Source organism: Salminus brasiliensis, chromosome 6, assembly GCF_030463535.1.
Source record: "Salminus brasiliensis chromosome 6, fSalBra1.hap2, whole genome shotgun sequence".
Taxonomy (NCBI): domain Eukaryota; kingdom Metazoa; phylum Chordata; class Actinopteri; order Characiformes; family Bryconidae; genus Salminus; species Salminus brasiliensis.
In genome coordinates, this window is record NC_132883.1 from 1,484,711 (window position 1) to 1,506,568 (window position 21,858).

At 43.0% G+C, this 21,858-nt stretch overlaps 1 protein-coding gene across 2 annotated transcripts in view; it reads left to right on the plus strand.

The window, feature by feature from the left end:
- Window positions 1-1,345: 1,345 nt before the first annotated feature.
- The window catches only part of LOC140557131 (AN1-type zinc finger protein 5), a 21,905-nt gene continuing 1,392 nt past the window's right edge, over window positions 1,346-21,858 (plus strand). Inside the window, exons 1-7 of one of the 2 annotated variants that reach the window (XR_011979798.1) lie at window positions 1,346-1,530; window positions 6,558-6,761; window positions 7,061-7,166; window positions 8,845-8,972; window positions 10,541-10,648; window positions 12,562-12,886; window positions 19,168-21,858. The exon at window positions 19,168-21,858 is cut by the window's right edge and continues 1,392 nt beyond it. Coding sequence is in view for 1 of the 2 variants with exons in the window: in XM_072681288.1 (XP_072537389.1) it covers window positions 6,602-6,761; window positions 7,061-7,166; window positions 8,845-8,972; window positions 10,541-10,648; window positions 12,562-12,710 (651 nt within the window). In the remaining variant the exon portion in view is untranslated. Of the gene's footprint in view, window positions 1,531-6,557; window positions 6,762-7,060; window positions 7,167-8,844; window positions 8,973-10,540; window positions 10,649-12,561; window positions 13,412-19,167 lie in introns of those variants that run through there. The other variant, XM_072681288.1, reaches the window with a different exon arrangement.

Below are 21,858 nucleotides of genomic sequence, written 5' to 3' on the forward strand. Positions count from 1 at the left end.
AGAGCAACCACCTGAAAAACCACAGAAAGACTTAGCAACACCTTAGCATCCACATTAATTTCCTCAGCAGCTACTATTTCAGCCACTTGAAATACCTTAGCTTCTGCCATAGTGACCGCCTGGAACACCTTAGAAACCGCTCAGCAACCACTTGAAATATGTATCTTAGCTATCGCCCCAGAAACCAACAAGAAACACATTAGCCCCCATTTAACAACACCTTAGCAGCCACCTGGGGCACCATAGCAACCACCTAAAACCAGAGCAACCACCTGGAACACCTTAGCAACCAACAGAAATACCACAGCATCACCCCAGAAACTATCAAGAAACACATTAGCCCCCATTTAACAACACCTTAGCAGCCATCTGGGGCATCATAGCAACCACCTGAGACACCACAGGAACACTATAGCACCCACAACACCTTAGCATCCACATGAATTTCCTCAGCAGCTACCATCTCAGCCACTTGAAATACCTTAGCTTATGCCATAGCGACCGCCTGGAACACCTTAGAAACCGCTCAGCAACCACTTGAAATATGTATCTTAGCTATCACCCCAGAAACCAACAAGAAACACATTAGCCCCCATTTAACAACACCTTAGCAGCCACCTGGGGCACCATAGCAACCACCTGAGACACCACAGGAACACTATAGCACCCACAACACCTTAGCATCCACATGAATTTCCTCAGCAGCTACCATCTCAGCCACTTGAAATACCTTAGCTTCTGCCATAGCGACCGCCTGGAACACCTTAGGAACCGCCCAGCAACCACTTAAAATTTTTATCTTAGCTATCGCCCCAGAAACCAAAAAGAAACACATTAGCCCCCATTTAACAACACCTTAGCAACCACCTGAGACACCAGAGCAACCACCTGGAACACCTTAGCAACCAACTGAAATACCACAGCAACACCTTAGCATCCACAAGAAGTTCCTCAGCAGCTACCATCTCATCCACTTCAAATACCTCAGCTTCTGCCATAGCGACCGCCTGGAACACCTTAGGAACCGCCCAGCAACCACTTGAAATATGTATCTGTATCAACAAGAAACACCTTGTGTGTACCTGGGGCACCTTAGCAACCACCTGAAATACTACCCAGGTTTGATTGGCAGTACTTCTCTACAGGGGCAAGACAGGCTGTGTGTGAGTGTGCATGTGTGCGCCTGTGTCAGCAGCAGTGGTTGCAACTGGGGGGTGTCCACAAACATTTGGACACATGGTGTATTTTGTGATACACTTTTCTACAGCTTCTCTGATGTTAGTGAGTGAGTGTTGATGCAGGCTGGTGGGCTGCTGGGCTGGTGGGCTGCTGGGCTGGTGGGCTGGTGGGCTGGTGTTTATCTGTAGTCTCTAAAGGAGCGCACTGCTGCTGGGCTGCCGATGACGTCACTGCCGTTGTTTCCAATGACGGGCGCTGAGCCGGAGCAGGCCGCGATTTACCCCCGACTACCCGTCCGTTTCTGAGGACCAGGGGCTCCAGCTTTCCCCCTCCTATCACATCTAATCGCAGGTAGAGGTGTTCTCCCTCCGGAGACCGGCTCGAAGGCTGTCTGTGTGGAGGCGTGAAGCCCCGCGGTGGTCGGTTATGGCTTACGTGCCTTCACGCAGGCTAGGAGGCTAACGCTAGCGGAGGTGGCTAGCTGAGTGCTACCTAGCGCTAGCCTGGCAGAGTTGGTGGATGTCGCCGTTTAAAGCGACAATAACAACAAACCAGATTAAACCGATTCAGCTTCTGAACGATTAAACCACTTTCAGTGAAACCGGGTTGAGGTCGAGGGGCCTGGTTGAGGGCTGGGCGGCCGGCTAACCCGCTTAGCTTCCAGTAGCTGCTGTCCTGAGCACTGAGGGTCAGCCGCGGAAAGATGGGTTTATTCATGTTTCTCCACAGTTTTAGTCGATTTATGATCAAAATAAGAATAAACACAGTCAGGAGAGACTGTATTACAGTAATATGCTCTGTTATGAAGGTTAGAAGCTGTCTAGTTTATGAAGACTAGCTTCAGTTTACTGAGTTAATGATGATGATGATGATGATGATGATGATGGTGTTGTTGTTGTTGTTGTTGTTTTCCAGAGCTCCTAAATACAGTCGGTCTGTTTGAGAGACTGTGTGGGTTTTTGGGATGTTGCTGAAATTTGACCAGTAATATTATTCTTATTTAATTGTATCGTTGGTTGTTTACATCAGTGAGGAGCCCACAATGCATTCAGGGAGAAAATATTGTTTAGAGACATTAATTATTTAGTTCGTTTAAAATTATTTGGGCAATATCATAAATTGTTCCTCAGTTTGATCAGTGGTCCCTAAGTTTAATAATTTGGTCCTTTAGTTCAATAATTTGGTCCCTTGGTTTAATAATTTGGTCCTCAGTTTGATCAATGGTTCTCTCAGTTGAATAATTTGTTCCTTTAGTTTAATAATTTGGTCCCTCAGTTGAATAATTTGGTCCCTCAGTTGAATAATTTGTTCCTTTAGTTTAATAATTTGGTCCCTCAGTTGAATAATTTGGTCCCTCAGTTGAATATTTTGTTCCTTTAGTTTAATAATTTGGTCCCTCAGTTGAATAATTTGTTCCTCAGTTGAATATTTTGTTCCTTTAGTTGAATAATTTGGTCCCTCAGTTGAATAATTTGGTCCCTCAGTTGAATATTTTGTTCCTTTAGTTTAATAATTTGGTCCCTCAGTTGAATAATTTGTTCCTCAGTTGAATATTTTGTTCCTTTAGTTGAATAATTTGGTCCCTCAGTTGAATAATTTGGTCCCTCAGTTGAATAATTTGTTCCTCAGTTTGATCAATGGTTCTCTCAGTTGAATATTTTGTTCCTTTAGTTTAATAATTTGGTCCCTCAGTTGAATAATTTGGTCCCTCAGTTGAATATTTTGTTCCTTTAGTTTAATAATTTGGTCCCTCAGTTGAATAATTTGTTCCTCAGTTGAATATTTTGTTCCTTTAGTTTAATAATTTGGTCCTCAGTTTGATCAATGGTTCTCTCAGTTTAATAATTTGTTCCTTTAGTTTGATAATTTGGTCCTCAGTTGAATAATTTGGTCCCTCAGTTGAATATTTTGTTCCTTTAGTTTAATAATTTGGTCCCTCAGTTGAATAATTTGTTCCTCAGTTGAATAATTTGTTCCTCAGTTTGATCAGTGGTTCCTTCAGTTTAACTAAAGCCTGCTTTCTAAAATGAGGGGACAGTTTATTGATAAGTTGAGGGGACAGTTTATTGATAAGTTGAGGGGACAGTTTATTGATAAGTTGAGGGGACAGTTTATGTCTCTAAACATCAGAGTTGATACTTTCGGGGCTCTGTACTCAGCCCAAGCCCAGATCATTCCTGTCTTTGTTTCTCTGCTGAACAAAAAAACACTTCATCTTTTTTATGCCTCAGTTTAGTCTAACATTGTCCACCTCGCAGCTAACCGCCTCTACAAATGACCCGCAACACTTTTGTCTCTGGTGTTTGTGTGAAAATGCAGCAAAGCAGACAAACAGTAATTACTCTCTGTTAGATAGAGGGGGTGTTTACGAGTCGTAAATCAAACCGAGGACAGCAGGAAACACAAGATGTGCACTGTCTCTAGATTATGGACACACTGAGATTTAGCAGCCTTACACCTGAATCACACGTTTTCTTATTGTCCTCCTCAAACGCCCTCATTGACTATGACCCAGAACTTTACAGTCCTCCCTTACGGTGACCTAGAACTTTATTAACCTCCTTTATTGTGGCCCAGAACTTTGCATACCCCTGTATCTGTGGTGCAGAAATGTACAAATCCTGCTTAATGTGACCCAGAACTTTACAAACTCCTGTATTGTGGCCTAGCATTGTACAGATCTCTAGTGCTGTGGCTCAGAACTTTAGAAAACCCTCTTTGCTTGGTTTTATAGGTTATGAAGTGCTAACATGGCGGTTCAGCTTTGGATACCTGAACGCCAGTAATTTCCAACCCTGTTCTTTTAGGCTACATTTACACTTACAAGCCCGGTTAAGTTCTGGGCCTCTATCATGTGAGTTTGTAATGCTCAGGGCCTCAGGCTACGTCCACAGTAGTCACATCGTCTGCCTTAGGATGTGCTGGCCAGGGCAGGATGACTGTATATCTTATTGTGATGATGATAATATGCTTTTCTGAGTTTAATAATAATTTGGTCCCACAGTGTGTTCAGTGGGTCCCTCAATTTAATAATTTGGGGTTATTATTTGGCTACATCCACAGTAGTCACATCGCCTGGCTTAGGATGTGCTGGCCAGAGCAATATGACTGTATATGTTATTCTTATTGTGATGATAATATGCTTTTTTGAGTTTAATAATAATTTGTTCCCTCAGTTTAAAAAAATTGTTTTCTCAGATTAATAATTTGGTCCCTCAGTGTGATCAGTGGGTCCCTCAGTTTAATAATTTGTACCCTACGTTTAATAATTTGTTCCCTAAATTTAATAATTTGATTTCTCAGTGTGATCAGTGGGTCCCTCAGTTTAATAATTTGGTATCTTAGTGTGATCAGTGGGTCCCTTAGTTTAATAATTTGTACCCTACGTTTAATAATTTGTTCCCTAAATTTAATAATTTGATTTCTCAGTGTGATCAGTGGGTCCCTCAGTTTAATAATTTGGTATCTTAGTGTGATCAGTGGGTCCCTTAGTTTAATAATTTGGTATCTTAGTGTGATCAGTGGGTCCCTTAGTTTAATAATTTGGTATCTTAGTGTGATCAGTGGGTCCCTCAGTTTAATAATTTGTACCCTACGTTTAATAATTTGTTCCCTAAATTTAATAATTTGATTTCTCAGTGTGATCAGTGGGTCCCTCAGTTTAATAATTTGGTATCTTAGTGTGATCAGTGGGTCCCTTAGTTTAATAATTTGGTATCTTAGTGTGATCAGTGGGTCCCTCAGTTTAATAATTTGTACCCTACGTTTAATAATTTGTTCCCTAAATTTAATAATTTGATTTCTCAGTGTGATCAGTGGGTCCCTCAGTTTAATTATTAGGGGTTATTATTTGGCTACATCCACAATAGGCACATCGCCTGGCTTAGGATGTTCTAGCCGGAGCAGTATGGTCGTATTGGTTATCCTTATTGTGATGATAATATGCTTTTCTGAGTTATATTGTGGATGTTGCCTGAGGCCCCGAGCTTTACAAACCCACATGGCCGTGGCCCAGAACTTGACAGGGGCTTGTAAGTGTAAAGATCAGCCTAAAGGAACAGGGTTGGGAATAGCTGCGGTACAGGTATCCAAAGATCCAGCGCACACTGGATGCTGTGTTTGGGCTGGAGCACATCCAAAACTGTGTGTTTCTTTGCTTAGCTGGTATAGCCAGTGCACACTAACCAAATATGTAGAGCTGTTTTTTTTGGGCCGTCTGAAAATGGGTCCGTGTTGAGCCCCTTTTGGCACAAAGTTCATCAGTAGTGACAGATTCTGAGTACAGTCATTTATATTCAGCATCTGCTGCACTTCATCCAATTAAAAGTGACTAATTACACTGTCTGTAACAATTAATCAGTGTCCTTTAAGCACTGACGAGACCCTGGATATGCTTAGAAAGGCGTATTGCTTACCACAATAACATAATTTCATCATATTGCCCAGCCCTGGTCCTTGCTTTGATATGTTACACTTCTCTGTTGAAGCTCTTCGCTTAAGGTGAGCATCTAAAAGTAGGTGATTATACTTAATCAAGCCCTCTATGACCCCACAGAAGGAACCACACAGCCAACATTAACTCAGACTGTGAGAGTGTGTGTGCTTTTTCAGGATAGATTTGTTCCAGATATTCCATACAGATATGACATCCGTACCCAGCAATATCCTGGACTGATTTTGTGTGCCATCAAAGTTAAAGCAACATTATGCAGCAGAGTAGAGCTGGACGATATGACGATATTTTATCGTATCGTGATAATTTCCGTTATGGCGATAACAATAAGCTTTTGTAATCATATGGAGGAGACTGTTAGTGTTAATAAACACTGATCAGCTGCAGGTTTCATTACTAACAGTGTAATTAGACTGAAGGGTTCATTAGCTGAAGAGCAGCAGATGTTGAGTATAAATCACTGTATTCAGTACAGGAGAGGATCTGAGTAGTAGATTATAAGAATCTGATACTGATGTTTTTAGTCTGTGATGATAATAATAATAAAGTCTTTCAATATTGTGATTATTAAATACATTTTTGCCATATCGCCCAGCCCTAGTTCAGAGTCAGCGACTGACTAGAACAGGGAGAACGGCGTCTCCGTCATTCCCACTCCGGGCCGGAGCGCTGCTGCTGCTACTGCACTATATGGAGGTTTGGTGGTGGAGCTGCAGGAGGAGAACCTCTCTCCAGAACTGCTGCTGTGTAATTCTGCAGAACCCATAGAGTCATATTAGTGCAAAATCCTGTAGTGTTACTCTACCGCCTCTACAGCCCACATGCTGCGCTACCTTCTCAGCTTGTCCAGAGATGCATGTGTACAGATGCCCATGAGGGGAAAATTTTAACTCATTTTTTTAAATCTTTTTTTTTTTTCTTCCAGAATTGCCCTCTCCCACCCCCCTTGCCCCCCTTTTCTCAGAGAGCATGGCTCAGGAGACGAATCAGACGCAGGTGCCGATGCTTTGCACAATGGGATGCGGTTTCTACGGTAACCCCCGTACCAATGGCATGTGTTCTGTCTGCTACAAGGAACACCTGCAGAGGCAGCAGGGAGGGGGGCGGAGCAGCCCCCCAGGTGAAAAAGGTAGGCAAATGAACAGCAGAGGTGAGGGGTATTCCCTGAAGTCTCCTACACCTTTCTTTTTAGAATAAACAGTGTCTGTTGTGAGTGGCCTGAGAACTGACCCCAATGAGCAAGTAAACCATTTGCTGACCTTGGTGAACACTGTAAATTTAGAGAGTGAGAGAGCAATAAGGAAAAGAAACCAGAAATAAAAGATATAAAATTTGACAGAAACTAGTAGAAGTATCTGATGGATTGCCAACATTTTTGCACACAGATGAATGGGTACATCCTCTGACCTCATTACTGTCTTCTTCCAGCTGCCAATTCTCCAGCAGGGTCTCCAGTAGCCCCCACCGTCACTGTGGAGACGACCCCTGAGCCCACGTCAGAAGCAGTCCCCCCATCAGAGGAGCGCACATCCAGGTAGCACTCGGGCAGTTTGGGGAAATGTCACATTTACTGAGTGGTAATTAGTTTTAGGTTAGCTTCAGCTCTTTGGACTGCTTTACCTGAGGAAGCTTCCACAACAGAAAACCATTCACTTCAGTTATTACTGCAAAAGAAACTACATCCACGCTGCTAATTCATACTGGAATAAATGAGTAAATTATATTACTGTTGGAAGACGGCGCACTGCAGATTCATACTGGATTAAAATCACTCCACAGATGATATTGTCAGAGTAGGAAAACTGCATGCACTCCAGATGCATTCTGGATTAAAATGAGTACACTGTTAATACTTTCAGACTGAATCAATTCTCACACTTCAGATTCATACTGGATTATAATTTGCCTAGTTATTGCTGTCAGACTGTAAAATCCTACACAAACTCCAGATTCATACTGGATTAAAATTATTTCACGGTTATTATTGTCAGGCTATGAAAACTGCATGCACTTCAGGTATTCATACTGGATTAAATGAGTAAAGGTTATCACTGTCAGAAGACGGCGCACTGCAGATTCATACTGGATCTGTAAATTCACTCCACAAAATCACTTATTTATTTATTATTGTCATTATTGGGGGAAACTTCATGCTCTCCAGATTCATACTGGATTAAAATGATTTCACAGTTAATTCTTTTAGACTGAGAATAAACTACACAAACCGCAGATTCATACTGGATTAAAATGATTTCACGGTTATTATTGTCAGGCTATGAAAACTGCATGCACTTCAGGTATTCATACTGGATTAAATGAGTAAAGGTTATCACTGTCAGAAGACGGCGCACTGCAGATTCATACTGGATCTGTAAATTCACTCCACAAAATCACTTATTTATTTATTATTGTCATTATTGGGGGAAACTTCATGCTCTCCAGATTCATACTGGATTAAAATGATTTCACAGTTAATTCTTTTAGACTGAGAATAAACTACACAAACCGCAGATTCATACTGGATTAAAATGATTTCACAGTTAATTCTTTTAGACTGAGAATAAACTACACAAACTGCAGATTCATACTGGATTAAAATCCACACACACCTTGTGGTTGATCATAAGTAGGTTCAATACACCTATTTAAAAAAACAGAGAGAGTCTGAGAGAGCACTATCCGCAGTGATCTCGATGTTGTCCGGCACAGGCGTCTGTTAGCTGGTGTGGTGGAGCTGGGGAAGGTGGGGACCCGGCGCGTTCCTCCGAGCGTGTCGGCCGCCCAGCAATCTGCAATAGTTAGAAAAGAGGTGGTCTGATTTCACGTGTATCAGAGGAGACGTGGGTTAAGTCCTTATCCTTGTCCTTGTCGGGAGAATTGCTGGTGCCAGGGGGAGCTACAGTCCGGTGGGTTAATTAGCAGAACCAAATTCAACAAAATAAATAAGAGAAAGCAAGGCAAAAATATAATCAATAAATAAATAAAATAAGACTAAATTCAGATGTTATGACCAAATTGGATTAAATTTTTTATTTTTTTTTTTATCTGAAAAACATGATCAAAAATGTATATATTTAAATAATAATATAAAGTAGGGTCTGTTGCTGGAGGTTCTGGATAAAGATTAGTCTTTCAGTAGATGAGAACAGGGGTGCTGTTGAACTGTACAGCGTTTGAGGGGTTTTAGTAAAAGTGTGCTGTTGTAATTGCAGCGGCTCTCCTAGTCCGGTCACCCAACAGATGACCGCGATGAGCATCTCCCAGGACACCGCAGCCACTGACTCGGACAGAGCTGATGGCGAGGAGGAAGACGAGGATGAAGGCTCGTCTAAAAGTTCAGGTCAGCTATGCTTGTCTCGTGAGCACATACGCATGTGCACACACACACACACAGACGTGTTGATGCAGGGGTTCAGTTCTCCACACACTGCCATAGAAAAGCATTGCCAGCAGAACAGGGCACTCTGTAGCAGCTGCCGCAAGTGTGACCGTGCTTAGTGCTGAGCCGAACATGGGCTAGAGGTGTATAAAGTCCCACAGCATTGGGTTGTAATAGCGGTAGTAGTAGTAGTAATAGTAGAAGTAGTAATAATGGTACTAGTAGAAGTAGCAGTAGTAGTTTCAAGTTTCAGGTTTATTTGTCATTTGCACAACATGTCAGGACATTTATGCATTGAAATGCTTGTGGTGAGGCTCAGGTTGATGCTCTACAGGAGGACAAAACTATATACATACTAAACATATTAAAATAAAGTTATATAAAAATTATGTAAAAAAATACACACAATATACACAAAATACAGAATATACAAAGACAGGAGGGATCTGTAGAAATTCGGATATGTACATTTATGAGACAGGTATAGTCTGAGAGAGAGTGGAGGTAAATATAAATATGTATGTTTATGTCTATCACTGTTGTATAAAGTGACTAATAGCAGTACTAGTAGTACTAGCAGCAGCGATAGTAGTAGTACTAGCAGAAACACTGCACAGCAGTAGTAATGGCAGTAGCAGTACTAGTAGCTGTAGTAGTAACAGTACTAGTAGCTGTAGCAGTAGTAGTAGTAACAGTAGTAGCATGAACACTACACAGTAGCAGCAGTAGCAATAGTAGCAGCAGTAGTAGTAGCAGTAGTACTAGCAGTAGTAGTAGCAATAGCAGTAGTAGTAGCAGCAGTAGCACGAACACTATGCAGCAGTTATAATAGCAGTACTAGTAGCTGTAGCAGTAGTAACAGTAGTAGCATGAACACTACACAGTAGCAGTACTAGCAGCAGTAGCAGTAGTAGTAGCAGCAGCAGCAGCAGTAGCAGCAGTACTAGTAGCTGTAGCAGTAGTAGCACGAACACTATGCAGCAGTTATAATAGCAGTAGTAGTAGTAGTAGTAGTAGTAGCAGCAGTAGTAGTAGTAGCTGGTAATGCAGATATCTGGTATTGTAGTTGTACATATCTGCAGATGGTAATTTTATAAACTGTAGAAAAAGTGGGGCAACTCGCTTGTATTCCAGAGCAAATGAACATTTTATTAGTATAAGTGAATACCCGGGCAAGCGTTGGAGGGGGCGTGTTGGTCCGCCCTCACTTGTGTCAGGGGTGGACAGTACATACAGGGTGGGTAATTGGCAGTCCAAAGTCAATCACCTAAACACTGCACTTCTAGAGTTGGAAAAATACTTTGACTCACGGAGGTCCACTTCTGACTTCTTATCCACCAAAAATGAGAATCACTAAATTTCTCCTAAATTTCTTCTAATTTTCTACATTCCAGCCAGTGAAGGTCCGAGCAGAACATCACTGTCCCACTGTCTTGGGTCTGACTGCTCAGTGTTAAACAGGTTGCTGAGTCTTGAGGGGTTTTTTGTTTGTTTGTTTTTTTCCTCCATGATCGTTCCTGTTATCACAGGGCCAGCAGCAGAGGCAGCGCAGGCTTCGTCAGACGGAGATCAGACTCCTGACAAGAACAAGAAGAAGAACCGATGCTTCACTTGCAGGAAAAAAGTTGGCCTCACGGGTAAGATTTGAGAGGAGAGGGAGTCCTTCTCCTTCAGAGATCTGAAAAAGGGTGGTCAGCAGTTTTGGGATACAGCAGTTAAAATTAGGAAGCCAAGCCGTCTCATCCCCTGTGGTCTATTACCGTCAGTCAGAATGACCGTGTGGTTTTGAGGAGTCGTTGCAGGTCAGTTTGTTTACAAACTAGCCCCACGGTCTTAACTAAGGCCTGCTGAAGATTTAGGGTTGAATTTAAGGGAGAGGAATCTTTCTTCAGTGTTCAGTTCAGTGGCGCTGGAGTGAGGAAACATACTGCAGCCTGGTGCAGCATTTCTCACACTGCTGATCCTCTTCACACTTCTCCAGTAGTGTTCCAGCTAGGCTTCTAGACTCCTGAACGGTTCCTGATTTTAAGTCAAGTCAAATTTGTTAGTGTAGAGCTTTTTACAACTGTTGTTGTCACAAAGCAGCTTTACACGATTAGTAATTAGTAAAAGACAAAACAAAAAAGAAGTAACGTAAGAAGACATGAAGGATCAAAGACCCCCAGTGAGCAGCCAACAGAGACAGTGCAGGAAAACCTCCCTCAGAGCTGGAGGAAGAAACCTTGGGCGGAACCAAGACTCACAAGGGGGACCCGACCCGTCCTCCTCTGATCAGCACTATTTATTAATTATTGATTTATATTATTATAAAGTTACCAAACCACCTAAACTGTTGAACTGCTCTGATCATAATCATAATATAATAATCATGGTGTAGTATAACTTAATATAGTCATGGCAGTGATGGTCAGAGGAATGATGGGTAATAGTGGTGATATTAATAGTGCAGATAGTTAAGAGTCCATTTAGGTTTGAACATGGTCATTAGACAGGTAGCAGTGGTATGAGGGTGTGCCGCTGGTCTGGCATGGGTGGTGGTGGGGGCAGGACCTGCTGGTAGGTAGAGGGGTCCTCAGCGGGCAATCTTTCAGCATAGTCGGACTGGGTGGCCGTTTACTCGGAGAAGGTAAAGAGACAGAGTTAGTTCTGATTAGGTTAGTTAGTTCTTTTAAGTTAAGTTTAAAGTTTTCAGCATCATCAGCTCATTCAGACATGACCACACTGCCATGTAGACTCCACACGCTGCTCGCCTAGCTTTTTATAAATTGCTACGAAAACCAGCATCTGCTAGAAATACAAATGCAGTGTTTGCGGGTGTGTTTAGTAGGGATGCACCGATCCGACCTTTTCTGTCCTGATACCTAAACATATCAGCGTACTGTCTGATAATCAATACCTGTCCAATACCATTGTTGAATTAATAAAGCAGACTTAAAGCATTGAGATTTTCTTAAACGTTCATTTACTAACTAACTTTTATTTATCGCTAAAATAAGTAATTGTGCTGGACCTTGTGAGACCAAAGAACGAACTTCCCCTGGGTGTCCGAACAGTCCAACGCTCGCTGTCCTCAAACCCAGACTGAAGACCCTCCTCTTCTGAGAGGACTTGGTGTGCAGAGTGTAGAGTGTGTGGAGGATTAGGGTCTCCAGACTGACTTCTGTATTTAGTAGAGTCTAAGATTAGAGGATCTTCTGGACTCGATATAAACTATCTAAGGGTCTTTAACAGTGAAACTCTAGTGAGTCGTTCTGGAGAAGATTTTTTAAAAATAGTAAAAAAAATAGATGATTAGAATTGATTAGAATATTAGAATCTATTGTTTTCTAATATTCTAGTGGTGTTCAGTGGTTAGAGCTCTGGGCTATTGATAACAGGGTTGTGGGTTCGATACCCGGGCTCAGCAAGCTGCCACTGTTGGGACCTTGAGCAAGGCCCTTCACCCTCTGCTCCCCGGGTGCTGGAGTTGGCTGCCCACCGCTCTGGGCATGTGCGTGTGTGTGGTCACACTTCCATACTACTTCTAACCCGTCTCTTCCCTCTCCCCCAGGCTTCGACTGTCGCTGTGGCAACCTGTTCTGCGCGATCCACCGCTACTCGGACAAACACGACTGTCCCTACGACTACAGAGGGGCGGCTGCCGCCCGCATCCGCAAGGAGAACCCCATCGTGGTGGCAGAGAAGATCCAGAAGTTATGAGGACTGATCAGATCAGGGAACCAGCAATGATGACGACAACAACGACGACCTTGACGAAGACGGAAGAAGAAAAGCAAACCGAAAATTAGTTTGACCTGCGAAGTTTTTTCCGAACAATGGCGGCACCAGAATAATAGCGTTGTAAAAGCGGCTCCATTTCTTCATGGTAGGATCAGGTGGGTCGACTCGCACCTGGCCGGCCGCTCCCTAACCCGGCGTCTCCCTGCCTCTCTCGCAGCGACTGTGGACGTGTGTGTGTGTGTGTGTGTGTGTGTGTGTGTTTGAGCTGTATATTTTGGCTGAGAGTCAGGGAGAGCTCTCCTGGGTCAGGTGGGCGACTGCGTGCTTTTACGGGAGGGAGGACTTTTATTTTTTAGTTTTTAGCCTTTTTCTTTTTTTTCTGAATCTGCGTTTGTTTTGATAAATGATGCTCGAGGAGAGAGAGAGCGAGCAAAGTCGGATAAAGGAGTGCAGGAGGTTTAGCGGGTGGGGGGTGATTTTGGGGGAAGGGGTACTATTCCTAATTTTAGTCCCTTTACTTAAAAAAAAATAAGGAAAAAAAAGAAGAAAAAAAAAAGAATCCATGCCGTGTCCTCAGTTCCCAGTGTATTTACAGACGATTGTTTCTCTTTGATATAGGCATTTTGACTTATCATACTAACGTTTGGGGTGCATGAACCCTCCTGGATGCAGATCTGATTTTTTTGGGTGGGAGGGGTGTGGGCGGGTTTGGTGGGGTCCTAGCAAAAGCCTTGATGTAAGTGAGTTACTGAGTGTTTGGCTTTTTTGTTTGTTTGTTTGTTTTTTTCGTTTCCCCCTTCCTGTTCTGTTTTAATGAGCGTATGTCATCAGAGGATCTATATTAATATATTGTAGTTAGCTTGAATTGTGTGATTGCTTTCTATTTATTTTATTTTATTTTTGAGTTTCAGTTTCATTTGGTTGGTTTGTACTGGAGGATTGGAAGCGTGTGTCTGGTTAAAAAGCAGCTCCGTGCTTAAATCTCTCACGCGTGGTTCAGAGGTCCCGTCTGATTGTGCATCCATTTAAAGACAGAAAGTATGTATGATGAGTTTGATGAGTCCCGTCAATACCTCTAACAGCCGAACTGATTATTAATTCAGCAGTCGAAGCACAACCGTGATTTATCTCCTCAGTAGCGTCTGCGCACAAACGCAGTAGTGACGTCTGAACTCTGGAAGAATTGAAGGTGCCAGAAAGGGTTCTTCTAGAGAAGAAGCTAAAGAAGCTGTCCATGGACCTACCTGGACATGGACTTGACTTTAAAAAAAAAAACAATCAAAAGCAATGAAAGCAGGGGCGGGCGATATGATGTCATACCATCGTTAAGTTGGGGCGGGGTTCTTCACGTCCAGTCCTGGAGGGCTGGTGTCCAGCGCAGTTTGTTAATGAGCAGGTGTAGTGGGTATGAACGCTGAGCGCTGGCATCCAGGCCCTCCCGGACCGAATTTGTGGAACCCTGTTGTAGGTATTGTCAGTATTTTAAATACTGATGGTCCATTGGCCACGGTCCAGTACTCTCCAAATACTCATGGAGCTCCATGTTCTCAGTAGATCAATTCCTCAGTATCTCTGGAGGATTCTGCTGGTGCTCCAGTTCATCAGTAAGGAAGGGGACCTGCTTTCTCAGGTCATTACCACTGATCTCCTGATTCCGTTGCTGGATTTGAGGGAGTTTTGATGGGGTGCTGGTTCAGCTCCTGGACTACTGCTGTACCGTAGATCACTCCTCTCACCTCTGGAGTTGCAGTGTTTCCTTTTACAAGATCCAGGAATGGAGAGGAAGGGCGTGTACACTTTTCTATTCATTTCAGGTGGTTTCAGGCTTCAGGTGGTTTGAGATGTCCTAGCACGTTTGATTCTGTAAAGAAGCATGAGAGAGAGATGTGTAGGTGTGAAGGACCGTTGAAGGGTCTAAATAAGCAGATCTTAGATCTCTAATACAAATGTGCTTCTTTATGAAACCAAAAGGAGTGCTTCTGTGGCATCGCTGAGAGAAGCGTTAGAGGCAGCTTCGCTTTTAAGAGAGGAACTACTCCCCTCTGCTGGCGTAATAAGTCAATTGAATACTTTGAACTGTTTGGACAAGAGTATTGGGACACCTGCTCATTCATTGTTTCTTCTGAAATCAAGGGGATTAAAAGAGCTGTTCCTGCTTCTGTTGGAGTAACTGTCTCTACTGTCCAGAGAAGAAGACTTTCTACTAGATTTTGATTGCAGTATATTGGATGATAAGCAGCACCCCACCTCACCCTCAACTCCATCCAATACTTTTGGGAGACACAGTTCTTCCACTGCTCCACAGCTCAATGCTGGGGGGCTTTATACCCCTCTAGCCCACGCCTGGCATTAGGCAGCATGGTGCCAATAGGCTCATGATGTTGATCTGCTCCACAGAGTTCTATATTACTGCTGGCGTAATAAGTCAGTTGGATGTTTTTCCAATTTGAGGCGGATAATGTGGCATAAACATAATAACGCAATACTTTAAACTATGTCGACAAAAGTATTGGGACACCTGCTCATTGATTTGTTTCTTCTGAAATCAAGGGTATTAAGAGTTGATCATGCTTCTGTTGGAGTAACTGTCTCTACTGTCCAGAGAAGAAGGAAGGCTTTCTACTAGATTTTGATTGCATTCAGCCACAAGAGTCTTAGTGAGGCCAGGATACTGGATTATGAGCAGCATCCAATACTTCCACTGCTCCACAGCTCAATGCTGGGGGGCTTTATACCCCTCTACTAGCCCACGCCTGGCATTATTAGGCAGCATGGTGCTAATAGGCTATGATGTTGATCTGCTCCAGAGAGTCCTGTTCTATTGGCAGTACAGGGACTAGACAAGCTGTGTGTGTGCATTTGCACATCTGTGTAGTTGTAAAGGAGATGAATGGTTCTTCATGAAACTCTTTCTGGCACCTTCGTCGTTAAGAACGAAGATTTTTTAACATCGTTGGAGAACTCGGCAAAGTCGTTAACCATCCTGACGTGTGTTTAGTCTTGGCTCATAATCAATAACCTCCACACGCCTCTTTCAGGAGACGCTTCTCTGAGCAAGTCGAGGCGTTCGGACCGATATTCCTGACCACCAGCAGACCGACGAATGATTACGAACCCAGCGATAAAATTGCCGCGTTAATGCGATCGCGCTCGTCAGCTTTAGCTACCGCGTTAGCGAAGGCGAGAAGGCCTGCATGCCTGCGCAGTGATTAGTTAAGATGCTTCGCCTGTTAAGATGCTTGCTGCGTCTCTAGACCGCGCCTTCAGACTCCGCTAGAATGTACGAGTTTTACCGTTTAACGGCATTAACGCAGCGCATGCTGGAGCGTAAACTGACCTAACCGAGGACTCGTCCGCATTAACAGGCCTCTAGTGAGGCGGAAATGCTTTCAGATGTTTATACCATGTGACTCCTGTTTATATCGTTCTAATCTAACGTAGAATGTCACGAGATTTGACAGCGGAGGGAGGAGAGAGGTTTCTGTTTGTATCCAGTGCTAAACTGCTACTCGTGTGGAAGGAGAGCAATGAAGGTGTGTGTTAATGAGAGTGAGTGTGTGAGTGATTTCAGGGCGGGGTGGGTGGATGGGTGGGTTTGGGAGGGATGGAGTCGGGTGTTTTTATAGTGGAATTTTTTTGTTGTTTGTTTTGAAAAGGGCTGATGTAACTGAAGGGGCGGGGTTATCACCGGGGGCGGGGTTTCTACAGTATTTGTCGCTAATGTTCTCGTATAAAGTTTCTGCAGAATTCTTCAAAATTTGCACGGTTATATCCCTCAGACGGCAGCCGAGCAGAATTCACCGTAGGGGTGGGCAATATGGTTAAAAATAAATATCATGATATTTTAGGATGTTTTTACATATCTTAATCATATTTATGGCAGTATTTTGACACGCAGAGGGAAAAAAGTGGTTTAGTTGTGCTCGATTTTTAAAAAAAACTTAAAAATAATGTAATACTTTAATAAAATTTGCTGATATACATTCAATTAAACAGCACTAATAACAGTCTCTGTAATGAAACCAGCAGTTCCAGTAAACACTGATGATGCCCACGAGATGCTCAGAGTGGTATGTTGTGTATTACGATAACAGATTATCACAATATGATAAGATATGGTCATATTGCCCACCCCTACACCTCTCATTTTGCTTTTTCTTCATCAGCAGCATAATTTTTCCTCTTTCCACGTCCCATCATTTCATTCTTTTTTTTTTTCCCTATTTTTATTCTTTCTTCTTTCTTTTTATTTTTTATTTTCTTTGGCTTTTTTCTTCTCTTTCATTCTCTTCCTTCTCTCTCTCTCTCTCTCTCTCTCTCTCTCTCTCTCTCTCTCTCTCTCTCTCTCTCTCTCTGTCCCATTTCTTCTCTCCTTTTCTCTCTCTCTCTCTCTCTCTCTCTCACTCACTCACTCACTCTGTCCCATTTCTTCTCTCCTTTTCTCTCTCTCTCTCTCTCTCTCTCACTCTCACTCACTCACTCACTCACTCACTCTATGTCCCATTTCTTCTCTCCTTTTCTCTCGCTCTCTCACTCTTTCTCTTGCTCGCTCGCTCTCTCTCTCTGGCTATTCCACTCATTCTACTCCAGGATTTGAGAGCTGGTCTGTGTGATCTGTAAGGATGTAAGCAATGATTTCGTACACCTATCAGCCATAACATTAGTATCTCCTAATATTGAGTAGGTCCGTCATGTGCCATCACAGCAATAGATCTGACTGCTTGAGGCATGGCAAGGCCTCCACACTCCCCAAAGACCTCTGAAGACATCCTGCTGTGGAATCTGGCTCCAATACGAACCTTAGCTGCAGATCCTTTAAGCCCTGTAAGTTGTGAGGTGGGCGGGACCTCCAGGAGCATAGTTAAACCTGACTAGTCTTAATCCAGTTCACTGGTTGTCCCTCCTTGGAGCACTTTTGTTAGGTACTGACCACTGCATACCAGGAGGGAACACCCCACAATACCTGCCTGATGTTCTGGAGATGTTCTGATCCAGTCATTATCTAGAACATCACAGTCTGGTTCTTGTCAGTGTCTCAGATTCTTACGTTTGTCCATTTTTCCTGCTTCAGCACCCCCTTAAGAACTCACCGTTCACTTGCTGACTAATATGTAGATCCACCCCTCGACAGATGCAGCCAGTTGTGCTAACAGTGGTGGTAATGTTATGGCTGATTGGTGTACGGTTCTCTGCAGGAGACATTAGGAATTGTTATTAATGCTCGTATCTGAAATGTTAGTGTGAACACAAATCTGAAGGAAATTCTCAAACTAATCAAAACCTGGTTAAACAGTCAGATTATCATAATTATTTCTATAAAATCTGGGAGTATTGATCGTAGGAAAACCATAGAAAGGTCTGAGTTGATTGTGTGAATATTAAAATAAGACATAATTAAAATAAAACGCTCAAATGGACGCTGATGATGTTCTTCTGAAATGTAACAAGTTCATTCTTCCTTCTCAGAGCAAATCATGTTGGATTTAAATGGGCTGATGAATCTGAGGTTTAAAGTTCTGAGGTTCATCACTCATTAAACTGCAGCGTCGAGATTTTAGCAAGAAATTGTGACTGTTCTGCAATTTTACTGGCTTATTTGAATGACATTACAGTTTACACAGTGCAAAATTAATATCTGCTCAAGTAAAATCATCATAAACCGAGTCGATATATGTAATATTGCTCATTATGAGCAGGGTGTTAGAATAATCTAAGGTTAATCGGTGGTTTTCTAGACCTTTTCCCTTTGGAGTAGTTTTATGCCGTGGATCTTTTATTGGAAGATTATTTCAGTACTTAAAAACTGAAACAATCTTTAGAAGTAGGTTGGATTTTCTTGCAACAAGCTTATAATGAATAATATATGATTTAACGACCACATTTAAGATGATTTTCCTTAATTACAATGATGTGTTTTTAATTGAAGCCCCGCCCTCAAATTGCCCCCGATACAAAATGTCTAACGTTTTGAATTTTATGGTGTCTCGTCTACGCAGACACGCTGTATAATCCTCACTGTGTTCTTGTAACGAGTGCTTGGACCCCTGTCGTTGCATCTAGAATGTGAGAACATGAACCTTATTGAAGACCTGAAGAACCTGCAGGAGTGGACAGTGTGGACTAAATGACTATGAAGGACCGTGCTTTGCATTTATGCGAAAGAAAAAGAGGAAAAAAAAGTCCAGTGACCCGATTTATGCATTCAGTTAAACGCCCTGTGTGCCCGTACACCTTCGACACACACCAGTCCCCAGAGACAACACCAGATGTCCTTTTTTATTATTATAATTTTCCCCTTTCTTTTTGATTTTCAGATTTAGGGTTGTATGATGTGTAAGAGTAAGTATAAAACAATAAAATCACAAAGTTTATTTTAAAATTAATTACTCACTGTGTTTTTGTTTTGTTTGTTTGTTTGTTGTTTCTGATTGTTTAGAGGGTGGTCCGCTGGACTGCCGAGTGGTGCAGCTGTCTAAGGGTTGGCTCTGTCGCATGGTCGATCCCTAGTGATGCCACAGCCATCCGTCTCTGGGGCATCTGAGAGAGCACAACACCGTCTAAACGCACAGAGTGAAGTTGTGATTGTTTTTATAAGTGTTATTAAGTCACAGTGTTTTGTTAGCCTCATCAACAGATCCACACCTCATTAATGAAGACCTTTGAGCAGGCTGAGTGGAGCGTGTTGGTATGGGTGACTGTTGACGTCCAGTGTTTGTTGGCAATGTTCGCCTCGTCAGTCCAGGTCACAACTGAGGAAACAAAATTTGGACACCAAAGAAAATCATTTCTTGGCTTATTGAATACGCCTGGAGTCAGCGGGAGGGGGACACACCTGGCACTGCAGGATTTGAGTCCCTCTCGGCGTAGTGTGTTCCTGATGGTAGCCTTTGTTACTTTGGTCCAGCTCTCTGCAGGTCATTCATCGGGTCCCTCCATGTAGTTCTGGGATTTCTGTTCACTGTTCTCATGATCATTTTGACCCCGCGGGATGAGATCTTGCATGGGCCCCCAGATCGAGGGAGATTATACATTTTTATTATCAATATCATTATTATTGGTCTTGGATGTCTTCCAGTCGATTTCTTCACTCCAGCCTGCTGCCTATTGTAGATTCAGTCTTCCCAGCCTGGTGCAGGTCTACAATTTTCTTCCTGGTGTCCTTCGACAGCTCTTTGGTCTTGGCCATGGCTAAGTTTGAGTGTGCCTGTTTGAGGTTGTGGGCAGGTGTCTTTTCTACAGATAAGGAGGTCCAACAGGTGCCATTAATACAGGTAACTAGTGGTGGACAGAAGAGCTTCTTAAAGAAGTAGTTACAGGTCTGTGACAGACCGAAATCTTGCTTGTTTGTGGGTGACCAAATTCTTTTAAAAAAGTCTTTAAAAATCCTACAGTGTGATTTCCTGGATTTCTTTTCTCATTTTGTCTCTCATAGTTGAAGTGTACCTACGATAAATTACAGACCTCTCATCTTTCTAAGTAGAAGAACTTGCACAATCAGTGGCTGACTAAATCCTTTTTTGCCCCACTGTATATCTCTTCCAGAGAGTCCTATTCTATTGGCAGTACTTCTCTACAAGGACTAGACAAGCTGTATGTGTGTGTCAGCAATGGGTGCAGCTTAAAGTAGCTGGATGCATTCATTATAACAGATGTCCACAAACATTTGGACATGTAGTGTAGTTTCTTTTTGTACCCAGGTAGCAGTGCATGAACACTGATCACTGGCAGGTGAAGGCAGTAGTGTAGGTGGCGTGGTGTCCAAGCTGCATGTGAAGGTCTGCGTTCTCGGTTAGATGGTATCTGAGGTCAGTTTTGGGAGTCGATGTGTTGAATGTGGAGAAGTGGGCAGCGTGAAGAACTGACACTTTGAAGAGGGTCCGATCGTTATGTCCAGATGACAGTGGTGAGTAGCTACCAGCTCCAAAGAAGGACAGACCACCCCCCCCCCCTTCCCTTTGATGAGCGAGGCCTGCAAAGGTGAGGTTTATTGATGTTTTCATCAGGGAAAGTCACAACACAGTGCAACCCATGCCACCCCCTGTCCACCATCACCTATAATGTATATGTGAATATCAGAGCTGGACCTCGGTGTCATGGAAGAAGGTGGTCTGGGCTGATGAGGCCTGTTTTCTTCTCCATGTCTGAGAGCTGCTTTCTCACGTTTTCCAGAAAGGAGGATGATCAGGGTTGTAATTCCAGAAGTGGAACGTTTGTCCAGTCCTTCGGCTTCCCTCCGTCCTTTAGATAAAGATTTTTCACCCTCTGCTGGTCAGTTCGGCAGGCGAACCCCTCTCTCTCTCGCTGTCTCCATCTGGGTGCAGTGCAGGAAATGTCTTCTCACCAGAGGAATGTCAGTCTTCCTTTGCCTCGCCTCCACCCTCTCTTCCTAAGCTTTCCTCTCCTCCAGGGGCCGACCCAGAGAAACTTGCTGTCTGTACAAAAGTACCCAGACAGGCCTGAGTTCAGATCCAGCTTCTGTAATATGAATAAAAGAGCACAGACCAATAGAACAAGCCTGGACCCCCATGTCAGCCTAAGGTCACCATACCCTTCATTTCCCCTCCCTGCCCCCAAGCATTGGGCTCTAAGGCTCTCACAAGATATATATATATATGTATATATGTATGTGTGTCTCTATGTATGTATGTATGTATGTATGTATATGTGGTGGCTCAGCGGTTAGAGCTCCAGGATATCGATAACAGGGTTGTGGGTTCGATTCCCGGGTTCGGCAAGCTGCCACTGTTGGGTCATTGAGCAAGGCCCTTTACCCTCTCTGCTCCCCGGGCGCTGGAGTTGGCTGCCCACCGCTCTGGGTGTGTGTGTGTGTGTGTGTTCACTACATTTTGCTGTACAGTGCACACTGTATAGGGACAAATACGTGCGCCTTTATTTATATATATATTTCTATTTACACCTCTATACTATCTCTCTCTCTCCAACTATATATATATATATATATACACACACACACACACACACTGCTCAAAAAAATAAAGGAAACACTTAAACAACACAATATAACTCCAAGTAAATCAAACTTCTGTGAAATCAAACTGTCCACTTAGGAAGCAACACTGACAATCAATTTCACATGCTGTTGTGCAAATGAAATAGACAACAGGTG